This window comes from Ichthyophthirius multifiliis (genome assembly GCF_000220395.1).
Source record: "Ichthyophthirius multifiliis unplaced genomic scaffold scaff_1120509250198, whole genome shotgun sequence".
Taxonomy (NCBI): Eukaryota; Ciliophora; class Oligohymenophorea; order Hymenostomatida; genus Ichthyophthirius; species Ichthyophthirius multifiliis.
Window position 1 is genome coordinate 19,126 of NW_004086979.1, and position 26,555 is coordinate 45,680.

Sequence of the window (26,555 nt, forward strand, 5' to 3'; positions counted from 1 at the left end):
ATTTATGTTTTTAGGATAATAAATAAGTTTAAAATGTTAAAAATGAAATTTAAGAACTTCTTAATTAAAGAAAAAATGCTATTAATGAATTATTATAAACATTAGAAAATGTTTGAATAATTTTTATATAGACATTACTTTTATCTATAGATATTATAAATCTATTTTTATTTATTTATTTTTAATAAAAAATAAACTTTTAAAAAATCTATTAATTATAAAAAAATTAATTAAATGAATATTTTATATATTTAATAAGACATAATAATAATAAATATTTGTATAATATTTAAAAAATAAATAAAAAAAATCTTAAATTAATTAAATTTATAATTAAAAGAAAATAAAAAATGAGTACTTTAAATCGATTTATAATTTTAACAAACAAATCAGGTTATTTTTTTCTTATAAAAAACAAAAAACTAAATAAAAATTAATTGAAAAATAATTACAAAAAATTAAAAAACATAAAATATAGAAGGTAGAGACAAGATATTGAAATTTATAATTTACATTGGAAGATTTTTGAAAAGTATAAATAAATATGAAAAATACTAGGAAAAGGTAGAATAGCTATAATTTTTATCATGTAAAAAAAATTAAAAATAATAAAAATAAATAAAAATAAAGAAGGATCAGCAGATGCCAGAAGATTTTGCAGATTATTTAAATCAATATCAGAGTTTTATTCAATATATAATTAAATATAACTAAAATCAACTGATACTAAAAAAATAGACGAATTCGAAAGATTAGTAATAATAATAATAAAAGCCTTATATGGATTAAATTATATATACGATAATATATATATATTGCATAAATATAAATTCTTGAACTTTAAAAATAGTTAAAATAATTCATGGATTTATTTCTAAAAATCAATGAGTTATATGTTTGTAGGATTGTTAATAAGATCATTTTTATTTACAAGAAATTTACTGAGAACTCATCATGCGGAAATACTTATCAGATAAAAATTACCTTATTTAAAAAACGAATAAGAAAATCTTGAAGCAATGGAAGAAATATAAAAACTAAAAAATAAAAAAAATGAATGTTTTTTGTGGCTATTAAGGACATTAGGAGATATTTTGGTAAGTTTTAAAGGATCAGATTTAGCTTTTAAAATATTCAAAATTAATATTGATAATAAATATGCCTATTTTGGAGGATTATTTTCAGCTATTATTAGCATTTATTAATAGTTTTGAATTTAATTAAAATTATAAAATTTTTAATGTATAGATTATATATATAGATTTTTTATTTTTATCTAAATTCAACATTAAATTTATATTTATATGTTTTCACATAAATGTTCTGAAATATTTAATATGAAAAATAAACTAAAATATATCACATAAATTTATTTAAAATAAATAAATAAAAATATTTTTTCTTTTTTTAACAAAATTATATTTGTTCATATTTTTAATTAAAAAATAAAAGACTAGAAAAATGGGGTAATAAAAAAATTAAAGCCCATTTTATTTTAATTAAGAATTTATAAAAATATAATAAAATAAAATATATATAAATTAACAAAAACTTCAGTGTAATTATTATATTAAAAAAAAAAATATAAATAAAATATATATTTTAATAGTATTTTATAATTAAAAATTAAGATAATAACTTTTTTATATTTAAAAAATTAAAATTTATATTATTATCAAAATATTATTTTATTTTATAATTTTTAGTATAGATATATCCTATAAAAATAAAAATGAACAATATAACATAACAAAAACCAATATAATGTAAATAAATAATAATAATATATAAAAAATGTTCTAAAAATATATTTAAAAAAATTAAGAAAAGAAAGTTTATAAAAATCCATTTTAAATAAATCAAAATCCAAGCAATGTTTCAGAAATATAAAATAATGATCCATGGGGATTTGATTAAAATTATTTTTAAACAGTTGACACATTCGCCTCTTTAGAAAAAGATAATTAGAAAAATAAAGCAATTAAGCAAAGCAACTAAAATTAAAAATAAATAAATGTTTAATTAGGATAGCAATAATAAAACTAATAAATAAACAATTAAGTTGATGATATTTTTCTTTAATAAAATTTTTAAATGGATGATCAGTTGCATTAAAATTAAAGAACTTAAACTAGGAATAATGTAAACTAATTTATACCTTAACAATAATAATAATATTAATAACAATATTAATAAAAAACTCTTAGCTTTGATCCAAATAATATTGATCCTGATAATGAACCTCCTTTGTTAGAAGGTATAAATTAATTAATAAAATATTATTTTATTAATTTTTTTATTTTTTTAAATATTAAATTCATATTAAAAATATCTATATAGATTTGGGTATTGATTTATAAAGCATTAAACAAAGAATCTTAATTGTTTTGAAAATTAAATAATGTGATAAGCAGTATTTAGAAGATACAGATCTAGCAGGGCCTATTTTGTTTGGTTTTATACTAGGATTTTTACTAATGCTTGTATATATATTAATAAATATAATTTCTTAGATTATTACAAATTATTTTATTTTTTAGTCTGGCAAATTACATTTCGGATATATATATGGATTCGGAATTAGTGGAACTATAGGAATATACTGTATAATGAACTTCTTAAGTAGAGTAATTTTATTTATTTATTTCCTATATTAATTTTTAAAATAAAATAAAAATAGAATGCTCAAATTGATTTATATACTACATTAAGTATTCTAGGATATTGCATTATACCTTTAATATTTTTATCATTATTTAATATTTTTATAAGTTTGCAGTAATAAGATTATATTTTTAACTTCTTTATATTTTTTAAATTATATTATTTGATTTTTTATTAAGGAACTTGTTTGGAACAATATTTGCCATTTTAACTATTTTATGGTGTACTAGTAGTGCCTCTAACTTTTTTGTAGAAATGATATAGTAGGATCATATAAAATATTTAGTTGCATATCCTACTTTATTATTTTATAGTATATTTGTGATGCTAACAATTTTCTGATAGACGAAAAAATTATTTTATAGAATTATATGTTTTATCAATAATTATTTTTTTAGTAGTATATGCATATTAAAACTTTTTAATCAAAACAATTTAAAATAAAAATTAAATATTTATGTTTTTTTTATTTATTTAAATAATTATATTCTTAAATATATACATATCCTTTTTACTTATTTATTTTTTTATATATATTTTAAAATAACAATTAAAATTATTTGATTTTCAATTAACAATTTCTCCTAAAAAAAATAAAATAAAAAAAGTATTTTTAATTTTAAAATAGCTTTTGTTAAAAAATTAATTAGTATTTAAAGTTATTTCTGGTTTTTTTGAAATTATAAAAATAATTATTATAAGAAAAAACAAAAACTATCTTTAATTCCAAACAGATGATTTAATTGAAAACAATTTGATATAACTTTGAGAATTTTTTTTTTAAAAAAAATATAACATAAATATAAAAAATAATATTGTTTTATTTATATTTTTCTTTAACATGATTTATATTAATGCATTTTTATCAAATTCCAAGTTATTTTTTTAATTCTTAACAAAAGTTATCATTAATATCTTCATCATCCCAATCTTCTCTCCTATTAAATAATTAGTTTTAATATCAAACATAAATTTATATAATAATATAATAAACCATTATTTAATATCTATTTTTTCATCAACTTATATATCGTCCCAATCTAATTATTTTTAATTTATAATATTATATAAAATACTAATAAGTTAAATATACTCTCTTGCTAAAATTCTTCAAATTCATCATCGTCTTCATCTAATACTTTTGCAACTTCTTCACATACTTTTAGTTCTTATTAATTTTTTTGCTTTTCTTCTTCAACTTTTTTACTATCTTAGTTTTTAGAAGTCATATAATAATTTTTTACTAATATTTATTTTTATAATAAATAATTTTTTATTTAGTAAAATATTTTTATATTCAATTATATTTTTTTTTCGGTTCTTAATATTAAGTTGATTTTTATTATTATTTTAAAAATAATTAAAGTAAAAAAATTATGTTTGTTTGCTTATATTAAAATAAAATCAAAAATAATTATCTAAATTGTCTTTTTATATTATTAAAGAACAAAAAAATTAAAAATATATTAAAGAAAATTAATATAAATATTAATTTTAAATTTAATTTGTTTAAAATATTTATTAGAAAGAGATATATTATTTTATAAACTTTTATTTAGAAAAAAATATTATTAAAATAATAAATAAAATTATATATTATAATTTTGTAAAAGATAATTATTTAAAATATTTAATAATTTTCAATTTTTTTTTATAAATAAAATTATTCAAATTTTATTATATATATATATAATAAATTAAAAAAATATTTTCAAAATAATATTTTTATTATTTTATATTTTTTTGTAATATATAAACTTTTTTTATAATATTTTTTTTTTTAAATTTTATTGTTATTTTTTAGATATAAAAATGTTTTTATTGATATTTTTTTAAAAAAAATTATATTATATTTAGTTTTCCTTATTATTTAATGGTTTTTTATATTTATTAAAACTAACTCTACTTATTTATAAAAAATATAAAAATAGTTATTTATTGAATTATTTCTATTATTAAGTTTTGTTATATTAATAAATTATTTTATTTATTTGAATAAACAAAAGAATAACTTTAAAAAATAAGTTCTACACAATTATTTATAAAAAAGAAAACCCTCAAAATAAATAGATCGTATTTATTTAAATCAATAAGAATAATAAACTGAATAAATTATATATTAAAAAAAATTATAAAATAATAAATTAAAAGGTAATATTTTAAATATGAAATATCGATTAATAATTAATAATAATATATTAAATTTATATAATAAAAATCAAAGTTAATTTATATATTATTATAAAATTTTTAAATATTTGTTATAATAAAAGCAAAAAATTAACTAATTCATAGATCGAAATAAATGGAATAAATATTATAAAATTATAATGAAATACAATTTGTGAATATATCTAAAATTTCAAAACATTTAGAATGTATAATATGTTAAAATTTTTTTTTTGATCCAAAAAGATTATATTGTGGGTATAAGCCTTAAAAAAAAAAAAAAAAAAAAAAAAATTTAAAAATTAAAAAAAAATTAAAAAAATTAAAAAAATTAAAAAAAGACATACCTTTTGTAATGGATGCTTATAATCTTAAAAACAGCATTAAATGTAAAATAATAAATTGCTATGTGCAATTTGTAGAAAAGAAATAAATTTTTAATTAATGTAGACAGATTTTCTTGCTAAAAAATTACTTGATGATGAAGAAGTTTATTGTACTAAAAAATAAAACGGATGTATTTGGAAAGGATAATATAAATTTTTTGAAAGTCATTTAAAAAAATGCTTATTTAAGAAAAAAAAAAGATATAAATCTTCTTTTATAAAATGATTATGTAAAAAAATATGATAATGAAAATTAAATTGATAATTCTGCATCTTAAAAATTATAAGAAAATATAAATAAAAATGTAGGAGAATCATTAATAATGAGACTTTTAAATAAAAAATAAATATCTTCAATAATTTTAAGTAAAATAATAATAAATATTTATTTATTTTTATAATAATTCATAAATAAAGATTAAAAAGAAATATATCTTGAATAAATAAATAAGGATTAGGAAAAACATAATAATAATTAAAATGAAAATAATATACAATAATAAGATTAATAATCAGAATAACCTATATTAAATTTTATAAATAATGAATAATAAAAGAATAATATCAATAACTCTGATGACGATGTAGATTCTTTTATTGATTGGTGTACTAATTCTTAAAATTAAAGCAAAAGCAAAAATTGCTAAAATTAAATAGATAAATAAGATGAAAATCAATAAAATGAGGAAAATATAAAAGAGCTTAATTTTTAATAAAAACATCCAAAAAAAAGAAAGTATTTAAATAAAAAACTTGATGTTAAACGAAATAAGTATAAGAATATAGATATTGCTTTGTAATAATAATGAAAAATAAAAATATTATTTTATTAAAATATATTATTTTTTAAAATTTATTTTTTTAAATTAAAATAATAGTAATTTAAATTTTTCTTTGTTATTATTTTACAATAAAAACACAGGAAATTATATATATAAAATATTATAAGTGATAATGTATTTTTTATAAAATTATATTATATATATAAATAAAACTTTTTTATATTATTAAAATAGTTAATGCTATTTTAGTTATATTATTTTATATTCCAATAAATTAGAATTTTTATTTATATATTTATTAAGCTCTCTTATCATTAAAGTATTAATCATATTTTATATTATCATAATAATATTCAAATATTATATAATAAATAAATAATTATAATATATCTAGTAAACATAAATATCTTTATATTATTTAGAATTAGAATAAAAATTATTTTATAAATAAACCTTATTTAAATAAAATTTATTTTTTAATTTATAAATTAATTTATATTTATTTATGAACAAAATAACACTAAGTGGTAGCATTAAGTACAAAAAATAACCATTAAAAGCTAAATATCTATAAATAGATGATTAAAACAAATAGTTTAAATAAAACAATTAATTTATGATAATAAATTTAAAAGTTGAATTAATTTTTTTTATTTTTTTTATTTATTTTAAAATACGCTTACTGTATAAAAATAGTTTAAAAAAACAAATATTGAAGAAAGTAGTAAATCAAATAAAAATAAGTTTAGTTCTTACCTTTTGTATTATTTCTAATTCCAAAACTATTTTTTCTTTATTTTATTTTTTTATTAATAGCAATATAATATTTAGTTTTAAACATAATTAATTATATAAAAATTTTAAAAATAAAATAAAATAAAACAATTTAAAAATAAATTTATTTTAAATCAAAAATACAAATTATTTAAAAAAAAAAATGAATTAAAACTGTAAAAATATAAAACAAAATAAAACAAAAAATAAAAAATAAAAAAAGTAAATAGATTAAAAGCTAAACTATAAGAACAAGAAAAATAGTAAAGTTTGATTTTGAATGATTTTATTTTGAATGAATAAACATGTCAAATATTAATCGAATTTTTGGAATAAAATTCATATTTTTAAACAATCGAATTAAAAGGAAACAATATAAATTCAAAATGTTTTTCCATTATATGCAGCGCTTTCTAAAACTGCAAAAATTTAAAAGAAATATATTTAGAATGGAATAATATTGGAGAAGAATCTTTAGAAGGTTTAGAATCTTTAGGAAAATTATTGGAGTACAATGGAAGTATAATCCTAGTTGACTTAAAGAATAATAATATAAATGCAGACGGAGCTTATATTATATCAAAAACACTAGAAAGAAATAAAAGCCTTCTTTCTTTGGATTTGAAGTGGAATGAAATAGGTGCAAAAGGAGCAGAAATGCTTTTAGAAGGATTGGAGAAAAATACTACGATAAAGAATTTAGATTTATCTTGTAATAAGATACCAGAATAAATGATATCTGAAATAAATCGAATTTTGAATAGAAATAGAACGTAAAAAAATAAAAAAAAAAAAATTAAAACAAAACAAAAAAGTTCAAATATTTCAAATCAATTTATTAGAATAGAAGAAAACATAAATAATTAAAAAAGGGAAGTTAATTTCCCTTTAAAAAACACAACAAATTAATCAATTAATTTATAAAAAACTTAATAAATATAGAACCACAACTAACAATAATAATCAATGGCAAATATGGAAAAAATGTTAAGTAAATAAAAAATAAAACAAAATAAAACAAAAATAAAACAAAAATTTAGTTTATGAGAAACAAAGAGTATTCGAAATGAAAGAAAGAATAGAAAATGAACTTCAAGAAGAAAAATAAATAAGAGACGAATTAGAATAAACTTTATTAAAACTAAGAGATTAAGTATTATCTAAAGAATCTAATATACAATCATAATAATTAGAATATACAAATTTATGGAATGAAAATTCCCATTTAAGGAATGAATTAGAAAATGTAAAAGTTGATTTATAAAATTTATAAGTTAGTTATTCTTAGAAAATAGAAGATATGTAAATACAAATACAAATGGATAATAAGCAAATTCAAGGTATGGAAAGAGGATAAATAGAAGAATTAGAATACATAAAATAAGTACATGAAAAAAACGTGAAAGAACTAATAAGAGATTGGACTTCAAGATATTAAGCAATAGATGAGAGATATATATTTTTAAAAAATTTAAATTATGACATAAGGGAAAAGATAAATTAATTTAAAGAAGTTATTTTGAAAATGAGGATGTCCCATGATGACTAATTAACGAATTTAAAGTATAAAATTATTGATGAGAATTAAAGAAAGTAAGCAATGCCGATTTTATAATTAAATAATACAATTTAATCCCTCAATGAAGAAAAAAATAGCATTCAAAGAAAGAATGAAGAAATTCTTAAAGACATTGAAAAAAAAGAAGGATAACTCCATAAATAAATATTGAATTTAGAAAAAGATGTAGCAGAAACTCGCCAAAAAATCAATGAAAACCATAATTAAATTTCAATTAGTAATATACTTATTGAATAATATAAAACAGAGCATCTTTTAAAAGATAATGAAATATTTTATTACGAATAAATTCTTAGCGAAACTTAGAGAAATTCTTAATTTTAGAAAGACGAGCATAAAGAATAAGTTGATCATCTTAATTTTCTTCATTAGAATGAAAGTAGACTATTCAAAGATTCCTAAGAAATTATTCATTAAAGAATTGTAGATTTAGAAAGAGCAATAAGACACTAAGAAACTCAAAATACTAGAGTCAAAACTGAATATGAAAAATTATGTGTTTGTCTTTAATCTAATATCTAAAGAACTGTTGTTGATACTCTTAATTATCACTAAGATATTTTAAGGCCTTAATATTTGCTTAATCCTTAATATAAATAATGAAAATAAATTGAATTTTTATATTTATTTTATATATTATTTGTTATTTTTATTTTTTCTTGTAATTTATTTTTAAAAACTTAAAAAAAAAAAAAATATAAAAAAAAGAGAAAATATAGATAGTAGTTTTTTTTTTTAATTGCTTGAATTTTTTTTTTTAAAAAAAAAAGCAATATGATCCAAGTATAATTAAATTTAGGTTTTTTATTTATATTTTTCTTCAATATGGACCTAAATCGTTATTCATGCAATATTTTTCATTACATTGACATTTTCCACCTAGAAATTTTGGTATGCTTTCAATAGGAATCTATTAGTTTATATATAATTAGATTATTAATTTTTAATGGAGATTAATATATATATATATATATATATATATATATATATATATATTTATATACTTATTAGGTTAATTTATTAATAAAATTATCTCCTAAAATTTGTATTTTTTGAGCACTTTAAATTTTTTTGGGTATCAATTTATTAATTTTTCTCAAATTTAAATCTTTTATATAATCTTAATTTAAAAGGAATATATTCTCAAGAATTTCTGGATAATGAAAATACCCGATTTCTATAAAAATTGCAAACAGTTATTCAAAATCATTCATTTTTCCTTTACAATTTTTAAAATCAATAACAAATGTGAGTTTATGAATTTAGCGTTTTTAATAAATACTACATAATTAAAAAACATTTAATAGTATTCTTTCTAAATATGAGGCTATATATTAAATAAGTCTTTTTTTATTTTTGAAAATATTAATTAATTTTTCAAATTAAAAATGTTTAGCTTTCCAAAAAAACAAAGGTTTTCCTTCAAAATCGACAAAGTGCAATCCATGTGGACTCATCTTTTTAATTTAATTTACTTCTGAAAAACACTCTTCGAAGATAAAATCAATATTATTTTGTATTCTCCATTATATATTTTTATTTAAAAGTTTATATGTTTATGAATAATTAAAATCTGTACTTTTATAAAATCTAAATATGTATAATTCACTTATATTTAGACTTTTCTATCTAAAAGTGTTTCTTAATTCCATAAATTTTTCTTAATATTTTTGAGGAATTTGATTCCTTTAAATATAATTTTTTTTTAAATTTTTTTTAAATTTTTTTTTACTCTATATCTACATAATCCCATTAATATAAATTCTGATCTTCTGTCTCCTTTTATTTTTTATATTCAAATAATGCTTCTTCAGCTTCTTTTAAAAATTAAGGAATGTTTAATCGATTATTTTTAGATATTATTAAAGTATTTTAATTCAAAATGTGAATTGCTACTTTATTCTTTTTACTTTTTAAAATATCTTATTTCCTTTATATATCTGATTTTTATATTATTTGAGATTCTTCGATTTAATTTAAAGTAGTCAAAGGACTATAAAATTCATCATTTTCTTTTTAATTTAGATCTTCTCTTGCAAATTTAGTCAAGGTTTTAAGTTTATCTTTTGTAGTTAATTCGTATTACTACTTTAGCTTTTTCCCCTTTTCTAATTCATAACGAGCTAAACAACATCCCATTTGTTTCTAACGTGAGTTTTTATTTTAATTTAGGTTATTTTTTATTATTTTTAATAATAAAATTTTTATTAAAAATAATTTTTTAATTTATTAATATATAATAATATTTTTAAAAGGCATATATTATTTGATTTAATATATTTCAATTTTTTAATTAATTTTTTTTAAAAAAATCAAAAAAAAATCATTATTAGAAATTAAAGTATAAAAATATTTATGAAAAATTTTAATAAATATCAATTTTATAATAATATAAAATCAAAAGAATTTAAGAATTTAATATAATTAAAAATATCCAAAAATAATATATATATATATATATATAAATATATATATATATATAATTCATTATTTATAAACAGTAGCAAAAATAATGGTATTTAACTCTTCTGAAATCTCTACATTCAACATCCCTTTAAAATAAATAAAAATATTAAATAAAATCTATTTAAAAATAAAACCAAATAAAATTATATTATTAATTAAAATATCAGTTTAATTATTATATTATCGAGGAACAAATGTTTATATTTATTTTTCAAAATCATTAGAGAAAATTAATTATTCATACATAATGTAATTATCATAGACTTATTTTTATCTTCTTTATTTTATTGAAAATTAAGGTAAAACTAAACTTTTTTATTCATCTAATCGGTTTTCTTTTATATCACTTTATTTTTATTATCCCAAAAATTAACAAACGTTATCAAAGTTAAAATTTTATTAGTTTTAATCTATTTATATAAATAAAAATAATTTAAAATATAATTTTAAAACCTAATTATTAAATAAAGAAATAGGTGCTTTTATGATGAGTTTCAATAAAATATAAAGGATAATTATTATATTCACAATTAAAATAATAAATAGAAGAATATCCATCAACCTAAAAAATAAATTCCATTTATTTATAAAGATAAAAAAAATACTTAATTTATTCTAACAAAATTTTTATTTTAAATATTTAGTGACTAAGCAGAATTCCATCTAAAATATTATTCTAAATTAGAATAAAAGATCTATTAAAATAATATTTTACTAATTTTTTATTTATTTATTACATTTTAATTATTTTATAATTAATCAGAATAATCAAATAAACTATTAGACTAGCTAAGTAGTTCTTTTAGCTCATTAGAATCTTTTAATTTATAAAATTTAATATCGCTCAATATATCTATCATATTATAATTTTCTATAAAATTATTTATCTATTGTATTTCGGTTTCTTAAAATTAATTATTATTAATTTTTGATAATTCACTAAAATAGCTATATTATTAATTCCGTTGTTAACTATACCAACATCTTTTGCAAAAAAAAAATATATTTCGTTAAAAAAATACATATTTTTCAAAAAATTAATTTTACCTTATATTTAATTATTAATGTTTTCATCGAATAAACAAATGCAGGATTAACATTCAAAAAATATTGGTTCAACTTATTAAAGAATTTGTTTTTTAGGAAAATCTAATGGCCTTTAAAATTCTATATAAAAATTATTAAATGAAAATATATTATATATTAATAAATATTGTATATAAATATAAATAATATATATAATAAGATAATATATATATATATATATATATATATATATATATATATATATATATATATATAATAAAAATAAATATACTATAAATCTATGTATCATAATCATCTTAAAATTTTATTTGATCAAATTTACAATTATACACTATATTTTCAATTAATTCATTAACTCCAAACATAATATCATCTTTTTCAAATGTCACAACTGATATTTATACTTCTATGCAATTATCATTTTCTAAAATATAGTTTTTGCAATAATCTAAAGCTTTTTCAAATAAAGATTATTATTTTTCCAATAATAATCCATAAACACTTATATGACTAATAATTACTTTCCTTTCAGAAAAGTCATATTTGTCCACATATGTTATCAATAATCCATTAATAGATTAGTAATCTCTAAAAGAAATAAAAAATATATTTAACTCTTATTATTTTTTTATTTCCTGCATTATTTCATAAGAATCAAATGGAAAACTATTTAATAAAGATTAGTATTTATTTTATTCTTTTTGAAATTGTTTGAAATAATTGCTCAGATATTATTCAAGATCCTCCTCGTTCAAATTACATGGTTGAATTGTTATCTCTGGAAATTCTCGTTTGTTTGGACGCATGCTTTTAGGACTAGATTAAATTAAAACATTGAATTTTTAATTATTGCTTCCTTTATGGTTTCTATCAGAAATTAGTTTTTATTACTTACATGTACTGTTTAAACTATTTGTTGCTTTTGTTCGATTTTATATATTTCTTAATTTTAATAAGCTTGTATTAGGATTACTTTTTTTTTTTTTTTTTTAAATATTTTTTTTTTTAAGTTACTATTATGATGATGTATTTCCATTATATAATTATAATTTTTGTAATTTTTCTTCATCCTCTAAATATTTTAATTCATTTTCGAGTCTTTTTTGACATTAAAATATTCTGGAAGCGATAATTTTGGATACAAAATGGGTTATTTTTTTTGGATTTTTATAATCTTATAAAGTTAAATTTAATAAAAAAGGATCGATTTAATCAGAAAAGTTAAAATATGTTTATATTTAATTGTAAAATTAATATTCATGAATATCACTAAGAACCTATTTGTTTTAATAGTATATTGTTTATAAATAAATTAATTTTAAACCTTTATTAAATAATTATCTTGTTTATATAAATATTATATAGAAAACGATTATTATTATTTATCTACTAGTTTACTTATATAAAATGCTAAATAATCTTTCCATTTAAATATGTTTTCAACTGAGATTAATGTCAAAACCCTTATATGAATTAATAATTAGGAAATCTTTATTTTTAAAAAAAAATAGAATAAAAAAAATATAATTTTTTTTTTTTTTTTACATTTTCTATTAGTTCTTATATTTATTTCTAATTATTAATTTATTATGTTTTATTGACTTCTAAATATAATTATTTTAAGCATTTTTCCCGTTCTTCAATAGATTTTTCACATATTTAAATTAAACTCACTTTGTTTCTTATTTTCTAGAGTTCTTTTTCGATTAAACTTTAACACATATCTCTAGGTATATTTTTAATTACTTAAGTAAAAGCTTCTCTAATTTTTTAAAAAGTCTTATATAAAATATTTATTTATTCAAATACTTATGATGTAAAGGAATATCATGTAAAGCCCATTCTTTTTTTAGTGACTCAAATTAGTTCAATAAATGCTTTTTTTGCACGTATTAATTCATATGCATAAGCTCAATATTTGATTTTTAAGGATTCATTTATTTTATTACTTGTCTTCTTATATCAAAAGCTTAAACTAAATTTTATTAATTAATATATAATTGATTTGTTTTAAAAAATAACGTTATTCTTGTGTATAGTTTATTTTTCCTGAAATTGGTTTTTGTTTTATCCTAAAGCTTTGTTTTAATTTAAAAACAATATTAATATAAATAATAAATAATTTTGTATTTCTTTGTTTAAATTTAACTTTGGAAGACTTTTACTATTTTTTTATCTCTGTATATTTTATTATATCTATTCTTATAATTCTATATAATATAAATTATTTTTGGTTAAAAATTAAATTTAATTCAAATAAAAAACCTATCTATTGATCAATATATTTATAATAAATTGGAGTCATTTGTTTTTTTATAATTCTATTATTCCATTAATTTTCCTACCACATATTCATATAGTTAATTATATTTTTAAAAAATTACTCGTTAAGCAACATGATTTAAAACAAATACATTTTATTATGTTTATTTAAAATCTGAAAAACTTGTTTGAATGTTTGATTTAGGTGAACCGTACATTAATTTAGTTTATTTTGTTTAAATATATATATATATATATATTTATTAACTTAAATATTTTTAATATATAAGTTTTATTTTATAAAAAATTAATTTTTTTGAAAAAAATAAATTATTATAATAATTAATTTAAATAAAAAATATATTTATTATTTATTCAGTATTTTTCTCAAAATTTTAAAAGAATAAATGACTTTAATATTTGTTTTAAAATAAATGATATAATATATTTAAAAATTATTTTTAATATTATTACATAGAGATATTTTATAAATAACATCAATTAATAATTGTAAATAAATATAAAGGTAGTATTAAAAAATATTTAAAGATAAATTAATATAATAAAAATAAAAATATTGCTTAAATATTAGTAAATATAAAACTAATTAGTTTATTAATTTTAAAATACTATTATATGATTTAATTAAATAAACTTATTTATTTTAAATTTATAAAAAATAATATATTATGTTCAAACTTAATTTGTCAAATTAATTAATTAATTATTCTAATTTAATAATTATTTTTTTATTATGAATGAATTAATTTTTTATTTATGATATATTTCTCAAACAAAAAATTCTAATAATAATATATATTTAAACAAATAAATGTTACCAATAATTAATAAGTAATATATTAACATAATAAAAGAAAAATTTAAATTATTTTAACTTTAAATTATAGCTTTTTTTAAAAAAACTAATTTTTTATAAATCATTAAAATATAAAAAAATTAGTTAATATAATATATTGTTTTATAATTTAAATATATATAAAACTAAATAAAAATTATTTTTTGAAACAAAACCTTATTTTAATATATTATAAAATTATATTCGTAAAAGAAAATAAAATGTCTATTGCTTAATTAAAAAATACAATTGAATTAGAAAAGTTAAAAATACTTAATTAAAATGATATAAATTAAGAAAAATTGTAAATGGAAGAAAATAAAAAGCTAATAGGTTCATCCACAACTGACTTTACAATAATAAAAGAATTAGGAAGAGGCTCTTATGGAGTTGTTTATAAAGTTTTTTCTAATATAAATAAAAAAGAATATGTACTCAAAAAAATTAATATTAAACACATGAAATAAAAGCATTAAACTGAAGCCTTAAAGGAAGCTTAAATTTTAAGAAAAGTTAAAAATGATAATATTATTAGGTATTATACTTCTTTTGTTGAAAATTATTGTTTATATATTGTTATGGAATATGCTGATGGAGGTGATCTTCAATAAGTAAGTAATTTTTTTATTAAATAAATATAATTTTTTAAAAAGCTTTTAAGAGATAAAAGAGAAAAAAAGAAATGTTTTAGTGAGTCATAAATTTGGGAATTTGCTTAAGATTTAATAAAAGCAGTTGATTATTTACATAGAAATAATATTATTCATAGAGATATAAAAACTTTAAACATATTTTTAACTAAAGATAATAAAATTAAAGTAAAAAAATTAAAACTGACTTATTAAAACTTTTTTTTTTTTAACAAAAAAAAACAAACTAAATTATAAATAAGTTAGGAGATTTAGGTGTGTCAAAAATTATTTCAAGTTAAGCTGCTTTGCAAGGAACAAGGGTAGGAACTCCTTTATACCTTTCTCCGGAGTTAGTAAAATAGTAACCTTACGATTTGAAAGTAGCAAAAAAAAAAAAAACCATATAACAAATAAAACTTAATATATAAAAAGGTTGATATATGGGCAATAGGTGTAGTATTATATCATATAAGTGGTAAAATAAATAAATAATAAAAGAAATATGTATTATTTTGATTATATAAAAAGCATTAGAACCACCGTTTTAAGGAGAAAATTTAATAGCATTAGGATATAGTATAGTAAATAAATTTCCAAAGCCTTTATCAAGCAATTATTCTTCTTCTTTATAAAGTTTTATAAATAAAATGTTAGAAAAAAATCCAACATTAAGACCAAGAGCATGTGAATTATTAGAGATGATACAAAAAAGATAACATGTAGGATCATAAGAGCAAATATAAAAAAAATATTCATATTTGAATACAGATAGGGTTGATGTATTTGACAAAATAAATTATCAAAAATTAAACTAAATAGAAGAAAAAAAAAAGGTAATGGTTGAAGAAATTTTATAAGAAGATTAAGAAAAAAATAATATACAATAAGAATCAAAAATAATAATTCCTTAATAACCAGTAGAAGAAAATAAAGAAATAAGAATTTTACAAGAAAAAATTAATTAATAAAAAAGGCCATAAACGAGTAATATAAATTTCAGCAGAAAATTATAATTAGAAAATGCTTTGAAAATTGAATAATAAAAAATTGATGAAAATAAACAATAATCATAAGTTTAATTTAAAAAAAAATATTAAGCTTAAAAAAGAGATAATATTAAATTCAATAAAAAAAGAATGATTTTAATGACTAATAATACCACAGAAGAAAAATAATAAATCAATAATAATAGCGATATTTTAAATTCTAAATAATCAACAAATAATTAATAAAATGTAATAAGAAAAAATGAAAATTTTGAAGATGAAGATGATCTTTTGTAACAAATTCAAAAAAATTCGGTTTAAAATATATTTAAAAATAATGAAGAAAAAAATTTGATTAATATTTTTTCAGAATAAAAAATGAATAATAAGTCTTCTATTTAAGATAATTAAAAAGTTCTATAAAAATAAAATTTAAGCAATGAAATGAAAAATAATAAATAATATTATAAAAATAAAATTAAAAATAATAGTGAACAATTAAATTCATAAAAAAATTTAAAAATATTTTAATAAAATCAAAAGTAATTTTAAGAAAACTAAATAATTTATTAAGAAAATTAAAAAAATAATGAGGAAAATTAAAATACAAAAGAAGAAATATCAAAAGAAATTAAAGAAATATAAAAGAATAATTAAGATAACTAAAAAATTAAAAAAGAAGAAAAAATAAATATTCAAGAAAACAAAAATATATAAAATAAAAAAACAAAACATATATATGAATAAAAAAGTTAGGATCAAATATTAATTCTAAAAGATTAAATAAATGGTAAAAAACAATAAATATAAAAATAATAATAATAATAATAATAATAATAATAATAATAATAATAATAATAATAATTATAAAATTAAATTAAAATATTAAATCCTCTTTTAGGTTACTTTAATTTAAATAAAGTTTAAACTGATGTTAATTTAAACTTTTTGCAAAATCGACCATTTTCAGCCTAATAAAATAAACACGTTTTTATTAATGATTTGAATAAAAACTTAATTAATATTTAAAAAAATAAGCAATCTTAAGGAATTAAATGTTTTAATTATAATGAAAATAATGATTAAAAGTAAAAATCTTAATAATAATTAAAAAAAAGCTAAGATTTTATACTAGAAAAAAATATTTTAAATAAAGATAATAAACTACAAATTTCTGATTAAAAAAAATAAGAAAATAAGTTTAATCCTGTTAAAAATATAAACGAAAGGCCTTAATCTGCTTATCCTTTTTCAAAAATGATAAAGGATAATAATTTACCATCAAATTTAAATAATTAATAACAATAACAATAACAACAACAATAAGGTAATTTTTCATCTGGTGCTTTTAATAATCCTTTTGCTCCTGTTTCAACATCTCATAAATCAATAGTTAATAATTTTATAAAAAATAATATAGGAAAAATGAATAATAATATGATATAAGACGTTAAAATTAATATTACAAACAAAGGTAATTCAAAAAAGATTAAATATATATTTAAATAAATTTATACTTTTTTTTAATTTATTTTTTTAATAAAAAAAAAAGAATAAATAATTTAATAAGAAAATGATTCAAATATATTCTTTTTTAGAATAGATAATGTACACAGAGACTTCATTAATGAAGAAGGTAATAAAACATATATAATTATTTAAAAATACTAATTAAAGCATTAAATTATGAAAGGATTACTTGTGATTAAAGCCCGAAGCAAAAAAAGGAAAATAAAAATTAATCTTATATCCCTTAATAAAAGATTATTTATACATATAATAATAGACCATAAACTACTTTAGGGGTTAGAAGAAAATATACAATTAAAGATTTAATTTCAGAATGATTATTATTTAACAATTATAAATAAATAATAAATTCAATTTTATAATAAATAAATATATAAATTTTTATTTCCATTTTTATATATATTTTAATCTACAATAAATAAAATTATTTTAATTTATTTTAATTTTTATTAATAAATTTAAAAAAAGAAATAAATATATATTAAAGTTAATTCTAAATTATAAATAAAATTATAAAATAAAATGAATTTTTAACAAAACTTAATTGTAGAAATGTATAAATATATAAATAATAAAAAAATAATATTTTTTAAAAAAGAAACAAAAATAAATTGATGCCAATAACTAAATAAGAAGTATAATTAAAAGATCATTAAATAAAATACTAAATTTCAATTTAAAAATAATATAAAAGTCAAAATAATTCAAATAATGTTTCAATATTAAATTTACCATCTTCAAATAGAAATACATTGTCCTAAAATAATATCGATAAAATAATAAACAAAAATAAAGTTTAACAAAATCAATTAAATTTTAAAATAAAGGATAATTTTTTTCCTTTATAAAAAACTCCAAGCTTGTTATAAGAACATAATTAATATCTTTAAAAAATTGATAATTAAAATATTTATTCTTAAAAAAATATATAAGAAAAAACTCTTTAATAGCCTAAAAAAAAAACTTTTCTCAATATTTTATTCCTGATTAAGAAAATATTGATATTTAATACATTAAATAATATAGATATTTCCATAAAATAAAGGAAATTAATTAGTTTTATGGCATATAAAATAATTTTTTAGTTGACTTATTAGAAAATGCTAATTAAATGAATATTCCCCCTTTAAGATTTAATTTTTTGAAAAATAACAATAATTTTAAACAAATAATAATAGATAACTTCAAGCTGACAGAATTAAAATTTGACTATTTAATAAAAGCAATAAACACTAAGCATTATAAAAACAGTTTGAATATATTATCTGCCACAAATAATCATATAAATGATGAAATATTAGATAAAATTCTAAAAAATCTTCCAAATAAAATTGAATAATTAATATTAAAATAAAATAATATATAAAACAAAGGCGCAATATAAATATCTAAAACAATCTTATAAAATGAAAACACATTCAAGTAAATAAGCAGAATATCAAATTTTATATTTAAATTATTTATAAATATATATTTTATTATTTTTTTTTTAAATAGATTAATTAATTTAAATCTTGAAAATAATAAAATAAAAAATTAAGGTATAATAGAACTTTTTAAATCTTTAGAACAAAACACAAATTTGAGAATTTTAAATTTATCATAAAACTAAATAACTGATTTATCTTCAAATTAAATAAGTGAATATATATAAAATAATCGAAATTTGACCGAATTATATTTAAAATATAACCTAATATAAAACGAAGGTGGAATATAAATATTCGATAGTTTAACAAAGAATAATAAATTAAAAGTTTTCGATTTAAGTTATAATAATATAGGTACATAAATATTTTAAAAGCTTACCAAAAACGAATGTATAGGAAATGTAATTGGTTAAACATTAGAAAATAACTAATGTTTGATACATTTAGATATTAGTAATTGTGGACTTAATTATAATGAAACTTAAAAAATATAAAAAAGCTTAAAACTCAATAATACTTTATATGGATTTCATTTTGAAGGCAACCAAAATTTTTTTGTTGATGAAAATGGGTTTATTTAAGAAAATGAGAAAATTTTGGAAAAAAACAGACACACTTTTCATTCTATTTAAGGCGTTCAATTTATTAAAAATAAATTCTCTTCTTTTGATACTTGCTGGATTTGCTCTGGATGGGTTTAAGTTGAATTTAATTTTGATCTTGGAATGTTTCATGATGATTATGTAGGTTAAAAAGTCTAATTACATGTTGAATTTGGGAATTATAAAGGAATTTAACTTTAATAAGTAGCTTAAAATAAATTTTAAGTTATTAAAATGTGCCCATCTAATTCTATTATTAAATATTTTTATACTGTTTAAAATTAGGATGAGGTTTTTATTGATTATTAAAAAAATTTCATAGAAAAAAAAATATAGATTGAAGTTGAATATGACGGCTAATAGGAAAAGAAAATTGTGGATTTAGAAAGGCTAAATGTATTTAAAAGCGGAAGTTAATAAAATTTATTTAGTTAAGATTATTATTTGTAAATCAAAAAGATGGAAATTAGAAGTATTTATTGAAGAATAATTATATTTTTGAATTAAAAAAATATAATTAATATTTTATAAAATTTTATTATTATAATTTTTATTTAATATAAGAAAACTTTAAAAATAAATTTATTTTTATTTTTTTAATAAAATATATAATACAATAATAATCATTTTAATAAATTAATAAAATTTAAATATTAAATACTAAAATATCGAATATTAAACTTATAATATTTTTATTGACTAAAATTTAAAATATAATTTCGAATAAAACATAGGAATTATTTATTTCCAAATTAAAAACTATTAAATAAAAATATTTTCTGCTTTTTTTAAATTGTATTTATATATTTCAAGTTCAGATTTTTTTTTTAAAAAAATAATGCTCAATCAACAACAACAAAATAGAGAGAAAAAATGGATAACTTCATTTTTTTGTTTAATTATGTTTTTATGAAATAATTATATAAAAAAATATATAAATAAATTAATAATTATATTAATCTTTTAGAAGAAAATAAGAAATTTTAAAAGAATAAAGAAAAATTAAATTTCATATTTTTGAAAAAAAAAAAGATTAATTAGAACTTTTAATAATTTTAAGAATATATGTAAATTAATATATTATAGTATATATTAAAAATATAAATAAATTCAATTGTTTTTTATTAATAAAATAAATAATTTAAGTGATTTAAAAATAAAATAATTATTTTTGTAAAAAAAAAAAAGGAAAAAAAAAAAAAAAAGTATGTTTGATAATATCGGAAAATTTGATTTAAGAATAAATAATTAACAATATGAAATATATTAGAATTCATATAATTTTTAAAGCAAATAAATATAAAATAATCAAACACCAAGCAACAAAAATCATGTATCTCAAAACATATACAGCAAGAATATATTTTAAAATTAAGCATAGAAGCATATACCAAATAACGATTAAAAGAGCACATCTCGTACATATATATTAAATACTACCAATCAAAATGAACTTTTATCATCAAGAAGTTCTAACAATTTAAATAGCTATAAAAAGTATTAATATAATAGTAATAACACTAGTAATATAAATAATAAATTGAGCTATTCGCCAATAAATAGATAAGAAATTAAATAATAACTAAATAATAACCATAATTAAATTCCCGAAAAGAAACAATTAATAGAATTATTGTAATCATAAAAATTGAGTAACAATTAAACATAAGAAATTAACTAATTATAATAAAATTAATAATTGAAAATATCCTAATTAAAAGTAAATAATATAAATAAATCTTGTAATGATTAGCTTAGATAAAAATAATCTAATCCTATAAGTAAAATAAAAAATAATAATTTTTTATCATTTATTTTTTTAGAAAATAATAAGATTTTTGATTATTAACCTATTGTTAAACCTTTAAATATTTCAGCTAACTTACTTTCCAAATCTCCAAGACAGTTTGATAATAGAAGTTCTAATATATCTAATTAGGAAGATAAAAGTAGTATATATGATAATGGGTTATCTAAACAAATTGGGGCTAAGAATATTTTTTTATAAAACATTATTCATGATATATATAAAACAGATAATATAGGTTTTTTATTGTTTTTAAAAAAAATATAAAATATATTAATTTATAAATAAAAAAAAGAAAAATAAATTCAAAGTTAAATTTATAACGATAATAAAAATAATATATCAAAATAGAATTAATCGCCAAACTTTAGCAGAAATGTATCTCCAAATAATACAATATAATAAACAAATATTTCTTAATCTAAGACATAATAATTATTTGCAAAAAAACTTCAAGAATAAAAATAACATATATAAAAGTAAACAGAAATTAAAATAGAAGATATAACCATTTAAAAATAGTAATATAAACAAAAGAATACAACAAATATATATATTTTTTTTACATACTAAAAGTAATTTATAACAAAGTAAAAATCAAGAATTCGTTTTTATGGCCAAAATAAATAACTTTTAACAATGCCTATAACTATTAGATAAAATAAACAATGAAATTTAATCAGATATAAATTCAGTAGATGAAGATTTAAATACGGCTCTACATTATGCTTCATTAAACGGAAATACAGAATTTGTCTCATTATTATTATATTATGAAGCAATAATAGATCCTCAAAACATAAATCTATAAACTCCATTAATATTAGCAGCAAAACAGTAAATAAAGAAATTTCATATATATAAAATAAAAATAATAATATAGAGGATATGATGAAATCGTACAGCTCTTATTAAATGCAGGAGCAGAGATAAATTAATTCGATGAATATTAGAATGGAGCCATTCATTATGCCTCAATGAATGGACATAAAAAACTTATTGAATTACTATTGAAAAAATCTTCTTTAAATATTTAAAAAAAAAATAAATAAAATTAAGATGCTTATTAATTAGCATCTAATTAAAGTATTTAAAAAATTTTCGAAACGTTTTTCTATTCTTAAATTAATTAATTTTAAAACTAACAAAAATTAATAATTCATTAAATTCCTGAATAATAAATGTAGTTATAGAATTAATAATATTTGTCATAAAATTAGTAACTTTAATATTAACAAAATTAATAATTATCATAATCAAACTAATAAATAAAATAATAAAATTAATAAATGTAATAGTTAACTATGTAATTATAATAATAAAATTTATAACTATAATAATAAAATTCATATTAATTTTTATAAAATTAATAAATTTAATAATAAAATTTATAACCATAAGAATTAATATAAGTCAAAGTAAAAAATAATATTATGCATATATTTATTAATTTAAATGAAAAAAAGAAGAAAATAAATAGCATAGAAAATGATAATAAAAGTTCAATTAATGAAAAAACAAGTACATCAGATGAATCAAAGAGTTCTTTTGGGACAGAAGAAGAAAAAGTAGGTCCTTAGAATTTCTATATACATGGTTTAATAGGAAAAGGCTCATTTGGAGAAGTATATTTAGTTGAAAAGAAAGGAAGTATGAATTTATTTGCAATGAAAGTATTGTTAAAATCTCATGTTTAAAGTAAAAAAAATAAAAATAAAAATATAACAGCAAAAAATCAAATAAAAAAAAAAGGAAACAACTTAATAAAATATGCATTGACTGAAAGAAATGTAATGTCTTTATCAAACCATCCCTTTTTAGTAAAACTAAATTATGCTTTTTAAACAAATGATCGTCTCTTTTTAATTATGGATTACTGTCCAGGAGGTGATTTAGGTGAACTTCTTTAAAAAGAAAAGAAAATTCCTGAACCAGTTGTAAAAATATATTTAGCTGAAATAATTCTAGCATTAGAAAATCTTCATTAAAGAGATATTATTTTCAGAGACCTTAAACCTGATAATGTAGTCCTTGATTATGAAGGGCATATTAAATTAACTGATTTCGGTCTTTCTAAAGAAGGAGTCCTTGAACATATTACTGGAGCAAAATCATTTTGTGGGTCTGTGGCTTATTTAGCACCAGAAATGATCAAAAAATGTGGGCATGGAAAAGCTGTTGATTGGTATCTGTTAGGAGTTATTATGTATGAATTATTAGTTGGGGTTCCTCCTTATTATGCCAATAATAGGTTTATTATATTATTTATATATTAAATAATAGGATTATTATTTTATTTTTGATTATATAATATTTTATTATGAATAGAGAAGAATTATTTGAAAATATATAAAAAGCTCCTTTAAAAATACCTTCATATTTAAGTTAAGAAGCTAGATCGCTTTTAAAATCAGTAAATTTTTAAAAATAATATTATTTTTTTAATTATATTTGTTTTAGTTATTATAAAGAAATCCTGCTAAAAGACTTGGTTCAGGAAAAGGAGATGCTTAAGAAATAAAAGCTCATCCTTTTTTTAATGATCTAAGTTGGGAAGATGCATATAATAGGTTTTTTATATATATATAAAATTAAAATTAAAAAAAAATATGATAATAAAGAAAATTAAATCCGCCAAAATCTAATAGAAAAATAAGAATAAATAATAAATTTGATCCTAATGTATTGCAAAATGATATACAATAAGATAGTAATTAAATAAGTGGATGGACATTTTTCAGAAATTGATATTAATTATTAATAAGAAATAATAAATAATACAAATAATAAAAATTATGAAAGAATAATAAAATAAAATGTGAATAAATACGTTTTCTAATTAAAAATATTATAAATATATATGAATATATATATAATATATATATATATATATATATATATATATATATAATTTTTTTTTAATTTTTAGTTTATTAATTATATCTTTATTTTTTATGTAAGAATTTATTAATTTTTATTTATTAGTTATTTTTTATTTTTTTATTAATTACTTATTTTTTAATCTTTCATTTTTTTTTCATACCATAATTAATATATTTTTAATTTTTTTGTTTATTTTTATTCCTTTTAAATTTTTAATAAGTTATTTGCTGTGTTTTGTATGTCAATATTTTTTATTATTTCATTTAAATCTTCTAATTTTTATTATCATTAAAATAAAAAAAGTAGATATTTTAAAAAATTTTTTTTTTTTTTTTTTTTTAATATTTATTTATAAGATTATTAATATATCTTATTTCTATATTAATTAGTTCTTATAGTATTTATTATTTAATATTATTTTTTTCTACTTTTTATTCATTATATTAATTTGAAATTTTTCTTATATTCTATAACCCTTTTATTAATTTATTTTTTATTTCTTTATTATTATTTTTTTTTGTATTTTTTTTTTTTAATATTTTTCAATTTATTTAATTTATTTTTTATTATTCTATATAATTTATTATTTCTTTATTTTATATTTTATTAAATTCTTTATAATTATTATGTTATTATTTTAGAATATTATTAATTTTTTATTTTCATTTTTTAATATTTTTTGTTAATTGTTATTAATATTTACAAATATTTTTAAGTTTTTTAGTATATATAATATTAATTTTATTAAAAATACCCTATTTTTTATTTTTATATTAATATTTATTGAAATTCTAATTAAGTTTTTATTAAATTTTTTATATTTTCTTTCTATATATTTTCTATATTATTATACTTTTATGTCTATTATTATATTTTTGGAATTATTTCTTCATTTTATTATATTTTATTACGATTAATAATATTGATTTATTATTTATTTTAACGTATTTTGAGAATTATTTAAAAATTTGAATATATTATTTATCTATTTTTCTTTAGTTAATTTGATAATTTATATGTTTTGTAAATTTTAATTTAGTTATTATATTTAATAATTGTTTTTATTTTTTATTTATTATTTATTTTGATGATTTATTTATTATATATTTAATTAATTTTTTATTATTAAATATTTTGTAGTCTTTGAAGAATTATTGAATTATTAAAATTATAATTTTATTTTTTTTGGTAGATATAGGTTGTATAACCCTATCATCCCAATATGCTGGATCAACTTTTTTATATTTGATTTCTTGCATTATCGTTGATATCTGCTTTTTAAGCCACAACCTTTTAATTTTTTTTTTTAGATTAGTATTTTTTTTTTTTTCTAAAAATTTTTTTTTTTTCTAAAAATTTTTTTTTTCTCTTTGTTTTTTTTGAGATATTCATCAGCTATTTGTTAGTTATAAGATTTATATTTATTATTTATATGAAGAAAAATGCAGTTATCTCTATTACATTCTTTTTTATCCCATAGGCATTTAGTTTCTTCTTCTTTTTTATAAATTTTTGTTTTGTAAATTTTTTTCTAGATAAATATTTTTATCTTCTTCTTTTTCTATTTTTTCTATTATTTCCTCTATTTTAGGATAAATTTAATGTTTTAAAATTTACATTCTTTACTTTTTTTGAATCCTTTTTTTGTATTAAAGAATTTAAATTTTTATTTTTTAATTTATTTTATTTAAATCTTTTTA

At 15.9% G+C, this 26,555-nt stretch overlaps 5 protein-coding genes across 5 annotated transcripts, besides 38 other annotated features; 4 read left to right on the top strand and 1 right to left on the bottom strand. All coding sequences in view use genetic code 6, as the record gives it.

Moving 5' to 3' along the window:
• Positions 1-590: 590 nt before the first annotated feature.
• Positions 591-628: a microsatellite.
• Positions 591-629: a microsatellite.
• Positions 630-1,919: 1,290 nt separating this feature from the next.
• Positions 1,920-3,006, top strand: IMG5_055840 (Yip1 domain protein; the record flags this gene model as incomplete). Its single annotated transcript, XM_004037277.1, has 5 exons — positions 1,920-2,257; positions 2,341-2,483; positions 2,541-2,627; positions 2,681-2,778; positions 2,844-3,006. Exons 1-5 carry the CDS (start codon positions 2,095-2,097, stop codon positions 3,004-3,006), a joined length of 654 nt encoding a protein of 217 aa, XP_004037325.1. The 5' UTR covers positions 1,920-2,094.
• Positions 2,167-2,196: a microsatellite.
• An 887-nt stretch (positions 3,007-3,893) lies between the features above and the next one.
• Positions 3,894-3,941: a microsatellite.
• A 1,159-nt stretch (positions 3,942-5,100) lies between these two features.
• Positions 5,101-5,173: a microsatellite.
• Positions 5,103-5,127: a microsatellite.
• Positions 5,174-5,542: 369 nt separating the features above from the next.
• Positions 5,543-8,957, top strand: IMG5_055850 (leucine rich repeat protein; the record flags this gene model as incomplete). Its single annotated transcript, XM_004037278.1, has 3 exons — positions 5,543-5,585; positions 7,224-7,548; positions 7,718-8,957. The coding sequence occupies 3 exons, from the start codon at positions 5,543-5,545 to the stop codon at positions 8,955-8,957; spliced, it is 1,608 nt and encodes a 535-aa protein (XP_004037326.1).
• Positions 6,033-6,093: a microsatellite.
• Positions 6,890-6,940: a microsatellite.
• Positions 7,768-7,811: a microsatellite.
• Positions 7,775-7,809: a microsatellite.
• Positions 8,958-8,968: 11 nt separating the features above from the next.
• Positions 8,969-9,011: a microsatellite.
• Positions 9,012-9,036: 25 nt separating this feature from the next.
• Positions 9,037-9,072: a microsatellite.
• Positions 9,073-9,113: 41 nt separating this feature from the next.
• IMG5_055860 (Sec14 cytosolic, putative) lies at positions 9,114-10,534 on the bottom strand. Its single transcript, XM_004037279.1, has 3 exons — positions 10,087-10,534; positions 9,359-10,040; positions 9,114-9,264 (listed from the first exon to the last, which is right to left on the bottom strand). The coding sequence occupies exons 1-3, from the start codon at positions 10,491-10,493 to the stop codon at positions 9,175-9,177; spliced, it is 1,179 nt and encodes a 392-aa protein (XP_004037327.1). The 5' UTR covers positions 10,494-10,534; the 3' UTR covers positions 9,114-9,174.
• Positions 9,311-9,357: a microsatellite.
• Positions 10,051-10,085: a microsatellite.
• Positions 10,530-10,608: a microsatellite.
• Positions 10,609-10,797: 189 nt separating this feature from the next.
• Positions 10,798-10,836: a microsatellite.
• Positions 10,837-12,011: 1,175 nt separating this feature from the next.
• Positions 12,012-12,122: a microsatellite.
• Positions 12,014-12,136: a microsatellite.
• Positions 12,137-15,293: 3,157 nt separating this feature from the next.
• On the top strand, positions 15,294-16,305 carry IMG5_055870 (protein kinase domain protein; the record flags this gene model as incomplete). The annotated part of the gene is made up of 5 exons (XM_004037280.1): positions 15,294-15,803; positions 15,878-15,997; positions 16,050-16,092; positions 16,146-16,198; positions 16,252-16,305. The coding sequence occupies 5 exons, from the start codon at positions 15,294-15,296 to the stop codon at positions 16,303-16,305; spliced, it is 780 nt and encodes a 259-aa protein (XP_004037328.1).
• Positions 15,785-15,817: a microsatellite.
• An 816-nt stretch (positions 16,306-17,121) lies between the features above and the next one.
• Positions 17,122-17,188: a microsatellite.
• A 28-nt stretch (positions 17,189-17,216) lies between these two features.
• Positions 17,217-17,253: a microsatellite.
• Positions 17,254-17,303: 50 nt separating this feature from the next.
• Positions 17,304-17,354: a microsatellite.
• A 42-nt stretch (positions 17,355-17,396) lies between these two features.
• Positions 17,397-17,475: a microsatellite.
• Positions 17,410-17,473: a microsatellite.
• Positions 17,476-18,628: 1,153 nt separating the features above from the next.
• Positions 18,629-18,657: a microsatellite.
• Positions 18,658-21,835: 3,178 nt separating this feature from the next.
• Positions 21,836-21,873: a microsatellite.
• A 475-nt stretch (positions 21,874-22,348) lies between these two features.
• On the top strand, positions 22,349-24,720 carry IMG5_055880 (protein kinase domain protein; the record flags this gene model as incomplete). Its single annotated transcript, XM_004037281.1, has 5 exons — positions 22,349-22,809; positions 22,856-24,223; positions 24,301-24,385; positions 24,433-24,542; positions 24,684-24,720. The coding sequence occupies 5 exons, from the start codon at positions 22,349-22,351 to the stop codon at positions 24,718-24,720; spliced, it is 2,061 nt and encodes a 686-aa protein (XP_004037329.1).
• Positions 23,209-23,366: a microsatellite.
• Positions 24,721-24,817: 97 nt separating the features above from the next.
• Positions 24,818-24,882: a microsatellite.
• Positions 24,883-24,943: 61 nt separating this feature from the next.
• Positions 24,944-24,993: a microsatellite.
• A 338-nt stretch (positions 24,994-25,331) lies between these two features.
• Positions 25,332-25,426: a microsatellite.
• Positions 25,341-25,460: a microsatellite.
• Positions 25,376-25,462: a microsatellite.
• Positions 25,401-25,489: a microsatellite.
• Positions 25,419-25,515: a microsatellite.
• Positions 25,430-25,493: a microsatellite.
• Positions 25,516-25,913: 398 nt separating the features above from the next.
• Positions 25,914-25,991: a microsatellite.
• Positions 25,916-25,982: a microsatellite.
• Positions 25,992-26,173: 182 nt separating the features above from the next.
• Positions 26,174-26,221: a microsatellite.
• The last annotated feature ends 334 nt before the right edge of the window (positions 26,222-26,555 follow it).